An 18217-nucleotide genomic window follows, 5' to 3' on the forward strand; every position below is an offset into this window, starting at 1 on the left:
TTTAGCTATCAGCTTTTAAATTTAGCTGGAGGTTCTTTTATGCATGTGCTAACTAACAATACAAACAATAAAGATAAATACTTAATTCAAAAATGTGTCTTTTAATGAAGTTTTCTGCTGATACAACACAATGTTTAACAGAAATCGGGTCCTGTCATGGACAACATAAGTTGCTAGAGCAACAATCAATCAGTCAATGAGTTTGCAGCATGAAACTATAGAAGATACAGTTGCGTGACGGGGCATGTGTTCTATGTTTATGTGACAGAATGGGATCGTTGCCCTTCTCTCTCCCTCCTCAGTACCTGCAGGCCAGGTGAGGCTCACGAATGGCCTGCGCCCTGATTGCTGGGCGGGGCTGGCAGAACTATTATCGGGGCAGATGCCCGCTGCTCAGCACTCTCGTCTCTTCCTGGATCCTGGTGTTTTTGTTTGGCGTGGTCCGCAGTTTGGCCTAAGCGACGTGGCTTTGCTTGTCTTTGTGTGTGGCCATTATATCCGTTCTGCCCCTCTGCCTTGCGGCGTGGCGTGTGGGCCGGAGTTGTCCCCATCATGCAGATTCACTTCTGGAGGTAGGCCGGCTTATCTTCAAATTTTCCGGCAGCTTTCATCTCGTCCACAGTTTGATGTAACTCCTTATGGTCTCTTAACCATGAACCGTGGCTCACTCTCTGTCATCCTCCTCACTTTTGGGGAAGCTGTGCCTCTGAGCTCCGGTATGTATATGCACGTTTTAATTATTTTAATGCATGTTTCACTACGGGCATATTCATAACAGTTTGATTTGGGGTCTCTGTGTGTGTGCTTTGCAGGTGCGCCTTTGCCCGAGTGCGCACCGCAGAGTGGCGCGTCCGACACTGCAGCTCTCTTGTCCCTGAGGGCTTTGTTTCTGGCCTCCGCCTGCAATCTCACAGCCTCCGGCGGTTTGTCTCCGGACCCGCCTCCACAGGCTTTCACTGCGCCTTTCAATGAATGTTACCTGCAACTAAGTTCCTGCTGTGTGGGTCCACACTATCATATGTTAAGCCCCGCGGCCCGGTCCGCGTGCGCCACACTGATGCATCCAATTACATAATGTACTGGCGTGTGTTTTCTTTTCGTTAAAATTATTTGTTTCTAATTATGATGTGCTTTTTTGCTTGCTTTGGTTTGTTCATTTCTAAAGATTTGTTTTGCCTGAGTATTTCCATTCTTGTTTCTTTTGATTCTATTTCCTTAGACATTTTGTTTCTTTGGATCAACTGTGGGTTGTGTTGGACAATACTATTGCTGTATTAAGTTGGGTTATTGCATCGTTAAGGTGGATGGGATGTTTTCCTGTAGCAAACTACTGAGTGTATTGGTGTGTATTTAATCCAAAAAAAATTTACTGTTGGACTTATCCCTTTAAAAAAAAAGATGTTCAATAAAATTCTGTTGTATTTGTATAAAATTTCACCTCTGCGTCAGGGTATTTGTTCGAATCTGTGCCCCTTATAAATGATTTCCTGGGTTTGAAATTTTGCCTAGCTGTGGTAAAACAGAGGAAGTTACACTTCCTAATATCCTGTTAGACACTGATGCGTATTGTAGTCAGTGTTTAATCCTCCAAATCATGGCTTTTACCATTAAGCAAACTAGCAAGAGTCTTCTTCATCCAGAGAGCTAACCAGCCTCCTCTTCAGATGCTCCAGCATAACTGATCCCAGGCGGTAAGATTTATGAAGGTATTGTCACTGCAGGCACTGCATCATTGGGCAGTGACTCACATCGTTGATGTCACCAACTAATAATTAAATTTGTTGCCATCTTATTTAGAGATAGATTTTTGTCAACTATCTAGATTTTCTGTTGCACTCTTATTTAGCTCAAAGCTGAATTGCTGCTCCCCGTAACTTTGAGTAAAGTTTGTCATCTCTGGGATGGCTCTTCTGCCAATTGTTGCTGTCTGGGCAAAGCAGGGTTGCCGCCAGGAATTTTGGGTCCCCTGGAAAAAAAATCACATTGGGCCCCCCTGCACAGCTTTTGTCACCACATCACTAGGACCTAACTGACCCATTAAAAGCTTTACATAACTAACTTTGAAGGCTTGCAACTGTCTTGTTTCTTGTAGTTCAATACTACCAGTACAATATTTACTGCTAGTGAGTTGTACATGGACCAGTCTGCATACAGTATGCAATTCACTATTTGATGCAAGATTAATAACTGCCATAAAAAATGTCCTAAGGGCCATCTTTTACAGTCTATAGCCTATGTAATTTTTATTGTAAAATCCCAAAATGGAAAATTCTCTTTAACATTAATGAAAGACTTAAAAAAACACAACTCAAATATACATTAACTTTTCAGTCAAAATAAATTAAGATCATCATCTCAAAATAATAAAAACAGCAGATTTTTGATACCAATAAATGAACGACACTAAATCCTACAGATTACAATACATCAAGTAGGCCACTTCAAAAAATGACTGAACCCAAATGAAAGGAGGCTGGAGCACTCGATAAAATTGCAGAGCTTTTAATAAGGTGCAAACAGACTGACGTTTCGACGCTACTGCGTCTTCTTCAGAGTCAAACAGGTATTGATAGAACAATGGCAGTTAAATACACACATCCTGAAACCCAAACGGTCTCTCATTGGTAAATGAGGATGAGGGGAAATTAACCAATCCTGTTGAGGCACTCATCAAAAAGAGGGTGTAAAGAATCAGCAATCCAAAACAGAAAACACTCCCACTAAAAATGATGAAGATGAGAAAAAAAAAAAAAAAGATTTTAACAGCTTTTAACAGATGAGATCCTGATGTTGGCTTTGCTGCTAGTGTTAGCTGTCCCTGTCAGCTGCAGCCACTGATGCTTTCTAGACATCGTGATTTCCCAAAACTGAATAAATACCACACATAGCAACACAAAACTGCTTTGCTAGCTCAATCATGTTGTAATGGCTGGATGGTTGATGCGTACATGCTGATTCGGGTGCTATCAGAGCCGATCCGCGCATCACTATGGCTTAATAATCAACTCAACCCGTCCTGTGTTAGGAGTGTATGTCGCTGACAAGAAGAAAAAAAGAAAGAAAAGGAAAAAAAAAGATAGAAAAGCAGCGTACACCTCACATATTTATTTCTCACAGTTGAGCACACGTTTGGCTGGCATGCAGAAGCACCGTCTGTGTGTCTGTGCGTCGAGGGTGCAAGCCGCAGCTTCAGCTGCTCAGGTAGAGAGGCTGTGTAGCCCGGTGTGTTTTTTCGCTGATTCGGTTCAGCAGATTCTCTGCTGGTACACTGGAGACGGGGCTCAAGCAGTTTGTCTCACTCGGGATAGATTGTGCTTTTTTGGTTCATAGTTTTTGATTGACGTGCGATTTATTCGCGCTTAGAGGGAATTATTTTTACCGGCAATTACCGGATACGTGGGCAAAGTTATCTATATAAAATACACAGACTAACTAACTAACTAACTGATTGACTAACACAAACAATTTGGGAATTGAAAAAAAATTAGCTTGCACCGTTAGCTCTGGTAAGGGAAAGCATGAGGGAAAGCGGCTGACTGAAGTCACGCACAAAACATGGAAGTTGATCACTATTTACTTCCGTGTTTGAAAATAGGGTGGATAGATGTCATTTAATGGCCATAATTCAATCTAAATGAAAGCATCTAACTGGATTATTTTAATATTGCCCGTAACTTTAATACAGGCTGAGTTAGGCTACTTAATGTTTCCAACTGTCCAGCATCCAGTAGGCCTACAGTCAGTTGTAGGCTGTTTTTGTTTCATAATAATCATTATGTGGAACAATAATTTGTTTGAATTTCTGTCATTAAAAAATATTTCATTTTTTGTAATGGTAAAAAAGTGCAAGAGAGAGAGAGAAATTCCCACAGACTCCCTGCAGTGATGCTAACTGGCATGTGTTGCTCACCTTCTTCACTGGGACGGGGAGGGGTAAAGTTATGGGGAGACAGGGCTGCTGCTTCTGACTCTTCTGTTGTGGAGTCTGGTAAAAGAGGCAGGGACAACAGATTTATTATGAATATCTTGCTAAACATTTGCCTGCACTGATTAAATGTCGGTTAAAAAGGAGTGAAGTGTAGGCTAACACTAGTCTGTAGCTAGCTTATTTCACTATGGACATTGAGCTAACAGGTTAATCTGTACCACTCACAGACTATAGGCTACCCACCTTTCTTGGAGAAAAACTGGCTCACATATTGACACCCTTTCTTTTGCCTCTCCTCTCTCTCCTTTCTCTCTTTCCTTTTATGAAAACAGGATTTTCTTTTAGTACTAGCCTAGGTAGCATGATGATGACTGTAGCTGCTGCTAGGCACCGTCATCGTCAGTGCGCTAAGGCAGGACCAAACCATTTCATGCAGATACAGGGGGTGGTCAGTCAATATGCATGTTTACTTTTTGGTCAATGGGGATATTTAACTTTTACTGCCAAACAGAAGTAAAAACAAAGAGATCATTAATTTTATTACTATATTTGAAAAAAAATATTCTCAATGATGATGGTTTAATAATTTTATATTAATTTTTACCTATTTTTGGGGCCCCTGTCAGTCAGGGGCCCTTGGAATCATCCTAACTTTTCTCCCCTATATGGCGCCACTGGGGCAAAGGGACCTTTTATAATGAGAAGGAGGAAGGAGGAAGTGCTGAAAGAGATGTGGAATAAACTTAAAGATACATGAAATCACAGAGAGATGCGTAGCTACTACAAACAGATCCAGAATAACAAAAATAGGCCAAACTAAAATTAGGTTTGTGTGTCTTGCGCCTATGTAGGAGAGGTGGTGGGGCCTCCTTCATGTCTGTGCCCAGGGGCACATTGTCTCATAATCCACCCATGGTTGTGACAACAAAGTTAAAACTTTGTCATTTTTTTTAAGCTCGTCGCCATCATTGTTGTGTAGCAGTCACTTGGGTAATCTGTGTTTCTCATGTTTCATGAGATGAGGGAAATGGGTCCATCTAGCTGTTCATATCAGACTGTAGAATACACACTGTCCACATTTCACTCAGCTGCTCTGCTGAGGAGCAACCACAAATTGTCTTTCATACACCTGACTTAAATACATACCACCTTTTATTGGACATCATTCAGAGGAAACTTTCAACCCTTTGTTTTGGAGAAGGATTGAGTTGTTGAGATTTTATGTTAACGTGTTAGAACAAGACCTGAACAAATGTTTATTAGAAGTTAAACACAGTGACTAAATCAGATTAACGGGGACAAAGAAAGTCTGAGTACAGTAATGCAACAAATACTAATTGCATTTAAAACCCAGTTATAACTGAATTGATGTAAAAAGAAACACATAGTTAAATGAGAGTAAAGATAATTAAAAAAACAAATTCATTTGATTCCCACTGTACAAATCTTGTTCTTTCCATACTGTTTTTTTTTCTTGCACTGTGACCATATTGAGCTATGTAATTAACTCTCACCATTAATGATAACAACATAATGGGAGGGAGGCTATCACTGTTTTAACCCTAAGCCACAGTTTCATATCTTGGTCTAATTAAACATTTGTCAGTGATCCTGTCACTGGCTCCTCTAAAGCACACCCCTTTACACAGAATCATTTTGAATACCAAGAAAATTTACATTTGTGGTTCCTCTTTCCATCATCCTTTATTGTCATTGCAGCATAGTTATGCCTTTTAAACAAATAGGTGTCTGCTGTTTATTACGACAGGTCAGTATTTCATAAAATCCAAATATTTGAAATAGACCCAAGGGCATTTCCATTACTCAGTAGTGTTTAAAGCATCTCTTCGAGTGTCCCTCACAATGTACAGTCGGCCTCAGGGATGGGTGCATTTCAGTTAGTGACATTTTGATCTCCTGATATGTTTGGACACTGTAATGAAGCAAAACAAGTCCTGCCAGTTAACAAAAATCCAAACTTTGGCTCTCTCACAGCGATCTTTTCACTTGTTGCTTGTTACTGAAGAAGGATAGTTGTCTGTGTTGGTTGTGTCAACTTGTAACATCCATTAACGTGGGAGTTTTTCAATTTTGCAACAGAGTTAAATTTTTACTCCACTAAGGTAAGAAAATGTAAATGTTCAGCACATACTGGCATTGCTCTTTAATGCTGTGTTTACTTTATTTCTCAAGTTGCTGCATTATGCCATGTGTTGGTAAATAATTTAACATGCCACCTTGTGCAAGAATCCCTGGATCCCTGGTTCACATGTTCGTAGTTCTTGTTCTTCACGTGTTGTTGTAAATGCTTTCTCGAGGTAGTAAAATAATGGGACCATAATCCCGTCAACTGGGATTTTACAAAAGAGATAATGAGTAGGAGATATGATTGGAGAAATGACTAAGTGGAAGGTGAGTGTTAACATTGACAAATATGTTCAGGTTTCTGAGTGTCTGAATGAGAGTGATTCATATATTAGCCATATTTCATGCAGAGTCACCTTGGACATGCTTGTTTTTAGAGGTGCCCTACCCTACTCCTCACAGTTTTATACCTTAAGAGTCTAAACCAAAGGGGGAACTTTGTAGAGGATGTCATAAATTACACTTCATCTTGTACTGCCGAGTAGTTTGATTTAAATTGGAATGATGGAAGATTTATAGTGGTTTGACTTAGTTTGGTAACATGCTCCTTCTGTCCGAGGCATCAGCTCATGAATGATGTGCTTGTGAATGATGTTGAGGCCATTCTTCCTCGCTGTCTCCTCAAATATCTCCTGATGAGAATATGGGGGCAACATGCCAATTGTTTTTGCCAGCCCTTCTCTTCAGGTTTTCTGGTTGTGATTTAAATTTAACAGACATGTTACCAAACCATGTTGTCATGCCATAACAGATAAGGGATCAAAAAATCCAAATATTTGAAATTTTAGGCCTCAGGGCATTTCCATTACTCATTCAATGGTATTTAAAGCATCTCTTGCAGTGACCATCACAATGTACAGTCTGCCTCAAGGATGGGTGCGTCTGAGTTTGGAACATTTTTATGTTTGTTGAATCAAGTAAAACAAGTCCTGCTAGTTAACAAAAAGATAAATTTTGGCCCTCTCCCAGTCACCCTTTCACTTGTTGATTTTTACTGAAGACAGCTAGCTTTGAGTTCAGCTTTTGTCAACTTGTGACATCCATTAAATAACACACAATTGATGGTATTTTTTTCAACTTTGCTGCAGAGTTAAATTTTTACTTCACTGAGGTAAGAGAATGAAAATATTCAGCCCATACGGCACTGGTCTTCAATGCTTTGTTTAATTTACCTTATTATACGTCATCAACTTTCAACAAGTATCACTTCAGTTTGTATTTCTCATTCAGAGCATAATCAATCTAAGTGACCAGAAAAAATAGGAAAATGCACAGCAACACAATGGCTTTCTAACTGATAGTATGTTACTTGATATGTCATATTTTGTTAACACTTGCGTTTGTGTGTTGACTCAGTTATTTGGTCCATTTTAACGCTGTACTTTGTGATGGTACTGTTCTGCGCTGTGTTGAACTGAAGGCGTTTCTCTTATCCACTTCATTTATTTAAGTTCATAGAGTATTATTTCTCCTACCTCTTTTTCTTTCTGCCATTTTTCCTCTGCATAAGAAACTCTTAAACCTCTTGGGAGCCATTCACCCTAAAAATCCCTCTCTACCCTGCTTTTCTGTTTACCTTAGGACCACCTTAGAGCTTTATGAACAATTTTTATCATTACCAGTATAGTGTTATACTGGTAATGTCAGGGGAACTTCTTAGAAAAAGTCATAATTCTGAAAATGTTTCTTAGAAGTTTGTAACTCGGAGTAACTCTTTGTACTAGGAAACTTTGTGAATATGCCCCCCCTGTTTTACGAGTGATTGAGTTCAAATAAACACAAGCAATTTGTGCTCTAGGGAAAGGATCAGCACTCAGTGAATAACCTCCTAAGCCCTATGATAAGCTATTATGGCAAGGCTTAACTATACAGACCAGTGAGCAGTGATAACTAACCTGCTTTGGGGTCATCAGGTGGGAACCTCCTTTCACCAGTGTTTCGTCTAGTTGGTCCCACGACACCTCCAGGAGGCTAGACAGTGATCTCTGGCGTCCCAGAGACACTCCCCTAATGCTAGCTCTCACTGCTCCCTGCACCAACCCAATAACCTCCTTTCCCTTACTTACGCATGGCTTTCTCAGCCCAAACAGCACTGCCACCTTCAACAAACCCAGGCTCCGTTTATACGAGCTCCAGGCAGTGACCGTGCCGATACTACCTTTCCTAGCACATTCACCATACCCTATTTCACACACTACCTACATATCAGAAAAGTATCAGGGTGAGGGTTAAAACTCTCCCAAAGTTTGAACCACATGGTCTACTCAGCAGCTTCAGGATGCATTCATTGGTCAGTTGAAAATGTCGTGATGCTTCATGAAAGGTCCTTTATTTCCTAAGCTGTGCCACTTGTAAAGTACTCAGTAATACTGTTTTATCAAAGGACATTGCTAATGTGATTTTTAATATCAAGTTGGTCATATCATTAGAGAACCAAATCTGTACTTTCCTGTATTATTTTGCATTATAGGCCTATGTGCCACTTGAGCAACACCCATGTATATAATTTTGGGATGGTTTTGAATTCATGTTTGTACTTATTGTATCATTAGTGAATGGCATTTCCATTAAATGAATGAAGTGCAAAACGTGTAAAACTGGGGCAATGCGGACAGCAGGTCCAATTCATTCCTGTTGAGATATTACCTTGGAGCTGCTATGAGGTAACACTGTAGCGTGTGATTGTTTCCAGTAGATTGATCTTGAGATGAAATCAGTTTTTTTTCCAAGGTAAAACTAATTTATAATGACTTCCCTATGTATTGTCCTTTTACAGGGAAAAGACACGGAGGACATGGAACCTCTGATATTCATTCTCCTGTTTGCAGGTATTTGTTGAAGTGTATGCTTTTGATGGTGTGGAGGAGAGAGGAGAAGGAGGGAGAAGGTGTAGAACTGTAATATTCAGTACTTACAAAAATAACCTTTCTGTTTTTTTGCAGGACTGTTGGAGTCAACATCAGTTACAGCACAAAACATGACTAACACAACAACAGGTAATAAATACTGAAGCCCTAACAGGCAAGATCTAAAATTATTTGAATAGTTTCTTTTTTGTTTGTTTGTTTTTTGTTTTTAGTTTCTGTACATATCATAGCATTGCTTAATTTCACAGGTAACTGATATTTAGTCCATAAATACATTTGATAAATATGTAGTCACAAACATATACCATGTACAGTTACAGCAAAGGGAAATATCACAATATTTAATGTAATTTAATGTTTTTAATGTTGCAGCCTCGATATCTGTCAGCACAAGTGTGACACAACTAACATCATCTTCGACACGACTCGTAGCAACTTCACAGTCAGTCAAGACATCTTCATCTTCAGTCAGATCATCTTTATCTCCGATAACGCAAACTTCACCCCCACTTTCTTCAAGTCAAGTACCCCGAACTGAAAGTTTGCCAACAGTCAGCACCACTTCATTCCCACTTTCAGAAACCTCCCCAGCAGTGGGGTCAAGCATTGCAACTTCGGCACCTGTCACTGACACCTTGCCAACAGTCAACACGGCTTCAGTACAACAGACTACCTCAGCGCTAGTCAGTGAGACTTCATCCCTGGATCAGTCAGCTACAACACTTGCAGCTTCAAAACCTCAAACTTCACCCCCACTTTCTTCAAGTCAGGTACCCTTGACTGAAGGTTTGCCAACAGTCAGCACCACTTCAGTCCCACTTTCAGAAACGTCCCCACCAGTGGGGTCCAGCTCATTACCGGCTGCTTCAACTTTGCCAATAATCACAGGTTCACCACAAAGCGTTGCAACTTCAGCATCTGTCACTGAGACCTTGCCAACAGTCAACACGGCTTCAGTTCAACAGATTACATCAGCGCTAGTCAGTGAGACTTCATCTCTGGATCAGTCAGCTACAACACTTGCAGCTTCAAAACCTCAAACTTCACCCAGACTTGCTTCAAGTCAGGTACCCTTGACTGAAGGTTTGCCATCAGTCAGCACCACTTTAGTCCCACTTTCAGAAACGTCCCCACCAGTGGGGTCAAGCTCATTACCGGCTGCTTCAACTTTGCCAATAATCACAGGTTCAGCACAAAGCGTTGCAACTTCAGCACCTGTCACAGAGACCTTGCCAACAGTCAACACGGCTTCAGGGCAAGTCAGTAAGACTTCATTGCCAGATCAATCCGCTTCAACAGCTGCAGCTTCAATGCTTGTGAGCACAACTGTGACACAAGAAATATCATTTTCAACACAACTGGGAACAACTGATCATGATATTCCTTCAACTTCACATGTGCAAGGATCGTCTGCAGCACCAACAACTAAAAAATCTGCTGTGGAAGTAATTACAGCAGCTGCCACATCATCAGCACCAAAAGTCACCCTAGGATTCAAAATACTGGAAAATTTCACACAAGAACTTCTGAATCAATCTTCACCAGGCTTCAAGAGTGTCTCCGACAGAGTAACTACAGCTGTAAGTATATATGTTTTCTTATATAAGACATTTATGTTAATATCGAAATTACTTCTAGTTTGTTTTCTAAGTTTGAAATAGAAACTACAACTACAATGTCTCACTTTGACATGTCATATACCTAGTATGATCACACTAGGACTAGACTTATTTTATACCTTTATTTAGTCATAAAGATTTTAAGGTACATAATTTCTTCCTTTTATTAGAATTATTTCAATAGTATCTGGATTTTTATTTCAACTTTTTCTTTTCTTTTCTTTTTTTCTTACAGTTGGATGAGGTCTATACAAAGGAATTTGGTGCACTCTTTAATCGATCCATTGTCAAATCTTTCAGGTATACAATGATGCACTCTAATTTACACTTTTAAAAGCATTTTAATCATTTGTCATATCAGCTGGTTGGACATATTTTATTGATATTCTGAGGTTGTTTTGCTGAAAAGCCACACCAAATCCTGATATAGACGTGTGCCACTGTTTTGTTTTTTTTTGTTTGTTTTTTTCTGTACCGCACTTAAAGGGTAGGTTCAAATTTTTAAGTTGATTTCATTACAATATTCACATTCTCATATGCCAGTTTAGAATATCATTGGTCCTCTGCATACTGTCTTTGAAGTTACCCACTCTTATCCCCACTCTGATCTTAGAGATGCCCACCAAAATCCACAGTTTTCATTCTGCAACACACAGACGCAGTTGAAAGTGTTGGCTGCTTTACAAAGCTGTGGCATGGGGCCAGATAACTTTACCCCCATGGGCTCTAGTATACCTAAAATTTGGAGAAAGGAAAAAAAGGTTTTTTTTATATTGTAGCCACATAATTATCTACCACTGGTAACGAGCTGTTGTCACCTTGACATCAGTATAATTTTTGTTACAGTGCAATTTGCTTGCTAGGCTATACAGTAACCAGATTGGTAACCCTTTACATGAATAGTCCACCTACAGATAGTTTATAGAATGTTTGTAACATTTAAACATACTACTAGCTGGGATTCAACAATTCATCTGTCTCCCTTTATTCTGCAGATGTTTAACAGATTATCTCCTGAGTATATCTGACAATGAATGAACATACCTACATATTCTCAGAATACTTAAGTTAAACTATTCTCAACCTATGTGGCGTACGTTAAGTGAGTACTTCAAATTCAACTTGATTATTATGAGACTTTATAGCTAATTGTCCCATATAGGCTACTCTATAGATAAACATCTATAGACAAAATGAAACAGCTTGTTGTTGAATCATATTAAGTCATTGAAATATTACTATAAACCATCTGTAGATACTCTATCCAAATGAAGTGTTACCCAGAAACAATATCGTCAGCAAGCTGGAGAAACGTGAACATGATAGACTACAATTAAAAACATGCAAGCCAGATAAAGTTACACCATTAACTTACCACAGATCATTGGTGTACTTTGTCAGTTTTGGATGGAGATAAAAGGCCGGTGGATTGGGTGGCAGCAATGCCAAGTATTTTTAAACAGCAGGCCACAGTGGGTTCCCTTGCTGCTGGAACATACATCTTTGGGGGGTTTTTTTGCATTCATTGAATGACAGTGTTTCACTTCTGATTTTTTTTGTCCTGGCAGATGATAAATCATTTGGGCTCCAGCTAGTGATTGCCCTCTGTATCCCATACGGCAATAGGCGACTTACTGGCACAGTAATACTGACATTGTAATGCAGTCACAGCTGTGTATTTATAGTTATTTAAAACTGCTTCTGACATTGCCAAGCCAATCATAATGAGGACAGGAACCATCCATTTTATAATGTGGAGTTTTCTAATATAGAGTTTTCTTGCAGAGCTGTAATGGAGGAATAGAATCACAACGAGCAAGCTTTGTTCTGAAAAGACTAGATTTGGAAAGTACCACTTTGACTTGGATAACTCATGTTGTTGACACGTCTTTAATTATCTAGCTAACTTTAAAATGTAGTTTTGGGCTGAGCAAGGACTCTGCATTAGTGCGACCCCATCTGCATTGAGTCACACCAGAAAGAGATGAGAAATGCAGACTGGAAGTAGTTTTTTTTTCACTGCGCATATGAGCATACGAGTAATGTACCATATAGTTATAACACAATTCTAATCTATACTTGAAATGATCTTTGATTATACGGAAAATTGCTTTTCATCTCTTTGATATTGTGGTCACATATTATCACAATTAACAATGAAAACAAAAACAAAAACAACAGTAACCAAACAATATTTAATCTTGCAGTCAAGGCTCCATTGTGGTAGATGCTGAACTGATATTCAATAACGCCAGCTCAGTGCCAACAACAAGTTCTGTGGAAGCGGCTCTGGTGCAGGCAGCGTCCAACAATTCCAACTTCTCTCTTCCACTGAATACATCAACCATTGTTGCAACAAGTAAGAGTTGTTTTCCTAGTTACATGGAATCCATTGCTATCCAACTGCTGCAGCAGTCTTTTTGTATTTCATCACTGTCTTTTATCATTACAGGTATTAGCACCCCGACATCTTCACCCACAATTCTTCCTACTACAGCTGTTCCAACCACTGCTCCCCGTTCTGCAGCTGCCTCTACTGCAGTTGCTCCCACTGCTACACATGCTCCCAATACAGCAGCTGCCTCTACTGCAGTTGCTCCTACTGCTACACCTGCTCCCAATACAGCAGCTGCCTCTACTGCAGTTGCCCCCACTGCTACACCTGCTCCCAATACAGCAGCTGCCTCCACTGATGTTGCAGTCACTTCAGCTGCAGAAACCACCACCACTGCATCAACAAACCCACCTTCATCTAGTGAGGGAACCCTGGGTCTTCAGTTTAGTCTCAACCAAACATTTACATCAGATCTCTCCAACTCCTCCTCCACAGCATTTAAGAATTTGTCTGCAACAGTGGTCTCAGAGGTAAGAAGGCAATGTTCTGTATTTAGGAGACATTTTTCAGCAAAAATAAGCAAACTTATTTCTTTTTATGAGATCATCATACTTACATCTTATTTATTTATTATTAAAAGTGAGAAAAATTTTACTTTTAAAATGGGTAGTCCCTGGAAATGTGTAGACCAAAAAGTACCATGCATTATCAACTCAGGTCACTTGTCATGACAGTGCAACAAAAAGCAGTTGCAGCAGTTATTCATAAGATGCTACAATAACAGCCCAAGTATAACACCAGTAGTTTTGCTACAGTATGTATGCATGCACAGAAAAACTATCCACAACCACTATAAAAGTTAGGTTTCCCTTAAATTCAAAGGTGTCCATGCTTGAACATAACATGAGAAGATAGATACGTCCCTGGGCTTTGCTTTATTGCCAAGTTGGGGTCATCCCTATATTCCCCGGGTTCTATGTTCCCCGGGTTCCCCAAAAGGAAATATGTTCCCCGCTTTGTATGGGACCGAGGAACATAGAACCCTTTTTAAGAAAAAGGGTTCTATGTTCCCTGCTGTTGCCGGGGAACATAGGACCCTTTTGAGAAAAAGGGGTTAGAGTTAGGGGTTAGGGGTTAGGGTTAGGGGATTAGGACCCTTTTTTAAAAAAAGGGCCTATGTTTCCCGGGTCCTTGTGGGGAAAAGCGGGGAACATAGAACCCTTATTATTAAAAAGGGTTCTATGTTCTCCGGTCCCATACAAAGCGGGGAACATAGGATCCTTTTGGGGTCCCATACAAAGCAGGAAACATAGGACCCGGGGAACATAGAACCCGGGGAACATAGTTACGCTCCCGCCAAGTTACCCCATTGCTGCTTCTAACTAATGACATTTAACTAACAGCTAAATTCTTTTTTAGGTCAACAAAGTTTGTCAGAACGTCTTTCCATCGAGCTTCAGTCGCTCTATTGTCAACAATTTCACGTAAGACAAACCTTCTAACACTTATTATTTTTTGTTGGGGTACTGTCTACTATTGATCAAGTTCCTATTTCGAGTGCTGCTTTTTCTCCCTGTCATTGTAGGAGGGGATCAGTGGTTACTGACATGACTCTTGTCTTCAAAGATAAGTCCTCAGTTCCAGCAGCAAGCAACGCGACGTCACAACTCAGTGCTGGACTTAGCAGCTCTGCATCCCTTAATATTGTACCAGGCAGCATTACTGCCCGTAAGTTTTTCATATCATTCAATTCTCACTGTAGTACACAATATAAAGATTACAAAGTGGGTGCCTTAAATCAACATAATAGATATCACTAATAAGGTCATAGCATATAGAAACTGAAAGATTTGTGTGATCTTATTGGCTGCCTTTAGTGACTATGTTTCACCAAGTATGCCAGAGAGAAAAACAACACTAATACACTTCAATTTATTTTTCAATTTATTTTTATAAAGCCCAATATCACAAATCACAATTTGCCTCACAGGGCTTTACAGCATCCCTCTCTCCTTAGGACCCTCGCAGCGGATAAGGAAAAACTCCCCCCAGAAAAACCCTTTAAAGCCCAACTTGCAGGTTGGAGACCATGTTGAATAAATGTGTAGGGAAATGATGTAGAAACTCGATTAAAACAAAAAACAAAAACATATACACACTACAGTGATTTTTGGGGTCGTTTTTGTGAGCAAATTTTGCTTCCGCATCTAAAAACGCACTAAGTGGAAGTGACATAGCGTAAGGTAGTCCGGCCGAGTTCGATTGAGTGTAACATTAATAAACATGGATCCCAGTATTAGTTTTGAGACTGAAGAGGTTGAAAATGTACATTCATGTGCATACGACAGCCCACAGGATTATAATTATGAGCCTGCTAGGCATCCAAGAGACCAGGAACAGATCGGGGTTAGGAGAAATAACGGCCACAGGAGAGAAATAGAGCTGTGGTGTGAGAAAAACCAGTGGAGAACTGGGCAGGTGTCTTGGTGAGTGACCAGCGTTAGCTAACAACAGCTAACGATGTCTAACGCTGTGTTCACATCACAACATTAAGTTTGCCATCACATATTAGGTTATAACAAAGCTACCAATAGTTCTGCCAGTATTAGATAACTAATGCTACTTACCTATAACAGAAACTAATGCGCAAATATCAGCTTGTATCAGACGTATCTTGCTATGCGTGTTATAACTCCACATTACAGTGTATTGACGTCCACAGGGGAGAGAGGGAGAGAGAGAGCGATACGAAGATTTCCTGATAATGTTTTGTATGATAGGTGCTTGTGTGGGAACTGCCAGCTCATGTCCTCAGCTGTGGAGAGTATGTGCTGCAGGGAGGTGGATGCCTTCTGGGCTCTGGTGGAGAATCTGACCAGACATAACATGCCTCACACTGCCCATCAACCCTCACGCCGCCCGCTCCCGTCTCAAACACGGACCCGAGCCTCGGGGGTATGTGCGAGGGTGGGCGGGCTCCGCCAGGAACATAATCCTCCTGTCCAAAATGAGCGCTGCACACGGGAACATAATCCTCCTGTCCAAAATGAGCGCTGCACACGACCACGTTTTCGGTCACAGATGAAGCCGTGAAATCGCGCCTCTTCACCTGCACAAAACGCACCCAGGCATGAAAACTAACTCCACTCCTTTTTCTGTCTGGAAAACGGTGGACTCGATGTCCTGACAGACTTGAGTTTGTGCAACCTGCACAAACACAATAATTCGGCATAAAATGCACTGTTAACAACCGAAAAAATACTAACTCACAAGTTTACTACCGCTCAGACTCACTACCACCTACTACTGTGCATTGGACAGAGGCAGGGTCAAGGACGCAGAGTCCCTCTCGTGACGTAGTATCAGGCGATGTTGAAAAAAAAGCGTTTTTGGAAGAGGAGCTAAAAAGAGCCACTTTTTCCTCTGAATTTGTACCCTTATGTCGTGTAAACCATAATAAATTCTGAATTAACTTCTCATGTGGTAATTTTCAGACAAGGTTATGTATATATTTTTAAAAAGTTTAACCTGCAAGTTGACTTTAACGGGGGGAAAAAACGGTAGAAACCTCAGGAAGCAACTGAGGAGAGATCCCTCTTCCAGGACAACAGACGTGCAATAGATGACGTACAGAACAGATCAACATAATACATTAACAGTAATACGTATGACATAATGATACAGAAAGAGAGAGAGAGACAGAGACTGAGAGACAGAGAGAGATGCAGGACAGATGATAATGTTAATAGCTTACAACAACATTAATTAAAGTAATAATATTGTAATTATAATTCTCTCTACTGTGGTATAATATGTTGAAAGTACATATCAATATCTGATAGTATAGATATGTGACAATAATCATATGTGTATAATAACACTAGAAGTATGACTAATGACTAATGATGGCAGCAGCAGCAGGAGGCATCTGGCAGGACCACGGCAGCAGCACAACCAAATTAACATAAAACCTTGCTCACACAGTATGCCTGCCACTATTTTATTTTCCTTGTCTAGACACCCAAAGAATCGTTATCAGAAAAGCTCATTCAAAGTCTAATTTGACCAGTTCCTCATTATGTTACAGATAGGCTGCTGATGGGTTTATAATAATAATACAAAAAAAATAGATGTTTTCGTCTTAAAGATTTTTTTAGCATTAATAAGAAAGTGTTGAAAATAATTTATTTCTCTTGACGAGACGTAGTTTGCCAACATAAATTAATTCTAATGAATTATATAGATATGGCTTTTGTTTGTTGAGTTTACTTGTAGCAGCCTTTGAACCCATTATGCTACTTTTTAAGAAAGTTTTATGTTAATATAATAAGTGTCAATCTGTTTGCCGATTTGAAGGATTGCACCAACTAATCCAACTGCTTTACTAATTATTTTCAGAGTCATCAACATCGAGTAGTCCTCCTCATCGTACAGTGCTCTCACTGGCAGTCTTGTCCCTCACACTGCTGGCTATGGCAAACATGCTGACAGACTTCTAGTGGGGATCCAAAGACAGTCACTGACTGGATAAGTAGCTTTTGCTGTGTTATCAATAGTGTCTATTTAGAGAACGGTTTCTTACAATTTTATTCAACAGTGATTTGAAATGTATTTAAAATGTAATACATTTTTATAATTCACATTTATAACTAATTTTTTGTTTAACACAGTTAATGTAATGACAGCTAAAGCATGGTTTTATGTTACATTTTCTATGGAATTTGTTAATGTCATGCAAAATATTTATGGTCTTGAATTCAACAAAAGCATCTGGTAATATAAGAGACATATTATCTTTTTTTTTTTTTTTTTTTTAAATTGTTGTATTTTTCTTTCACCACATGTTTTTTTGACCACATGGTTTAGCTCTATGTATGCAACTAATGACTATTTTGATGATTGAACAGTCTTGCTTTTGAAACAAATAATCTACCATTTTGATTGTGAATTGCACAGTTACTCAATGACATTTATGTAGCTATCAGCTTTTAAATTTAGCCTGAGGTTGTTTTATGCTTGTGCTTATCAGCATTAAAGATGAATTCTTCATTTATATTTACATCTTTTGATTAACTTTACTGCGGATTCAGAGGAATGTTCAACTGAAATCAAGTCCTGTCACGGACCAACAATCAAGCAAGCAAATCAGTTTGTGACATGAAATTATATAAGGTACAATTTCCTGACCTCTCACGTCACTGGTGGCAGGCATTATAGTTTATTTACATATCTTGACCTCAACAAGATGTTAAATTTACGATAATTATGTCCCCTAAAATATATATAGAACTTTAACTTAAGTGTTGACTAAACTAGAAATCAG

General features: G+C 39.6%; 1 protein-coding gene across 4 annotated transcripts in view; it reads left to right on the forward strand.

Annotated features, from left to right (window-relative positions):
* The window catches only part of LOC126390659 (mucin-5AC-like), a 19990-nt gene extending 2039 nt beyond the window's left edge, over positions 1-17951 (forward strand). The window contains exons 1-11 of one of the 4 annotated variants that reach the window (XM_050045058.1): positions 5944-6051; positions 8850-8901; positions 9016-9069; positions 9313-9828; positions 10126-10520; positions 10795-10859; positions 12767-12918; positions 13012-13424; positions 14314-14378; positions 14480-14622; positions 17293-17951. In XM_050045058.1, coding sequence (XP_049901015.1) covers positions 8868-8901; positions 9016-9069; positions 9313-9828; positions 10126-10520; positions 10795-10859; positions 12767-12918; positions 13012-13424; positions 14314-14378; positions 14480-14622; positions 17293-17393 — 1938 coding nt within the window. In that variant the 5' untranslated portion in view covers positions 5944-6051; positions 8850-8867 and the 3' untranslated portion in view covers positions 17394-17951. Of the gene's footprint in view, positions 1-5939; positions 6052-7037; positions 7185-8849; positions 8902-9015; positions 9070-9312; positions 10521-10794; positions 10860-12766; positions 12919-13011; positions 13425-14313; positions 14379-14479; positions 14623-17292 lie in introns of those variants that run through there. The other 3 variants (XM_050045056.1, XM_050045055.1, XM_050045057.1) reach the window with 3 other exon arrangements.
* Positions 17952-18217: the final 266 nt, after the last annotated feature.

Source organism: Epinephelus moara, chromosome 5 (genome assembly GCF_006386435.1).
Source record: "Epinephelus moara isolate mb chromosome 5, YSFRI_EMoa_1.0, whole genome shotgun sequence".
Taxonomy (NCBI): domain Eukaryota; kingdom Metazoa; phylum Chordata; class Actinopteri; order Perciformes; family Serranidae; genus Epinephelus; species Epinephelus moara.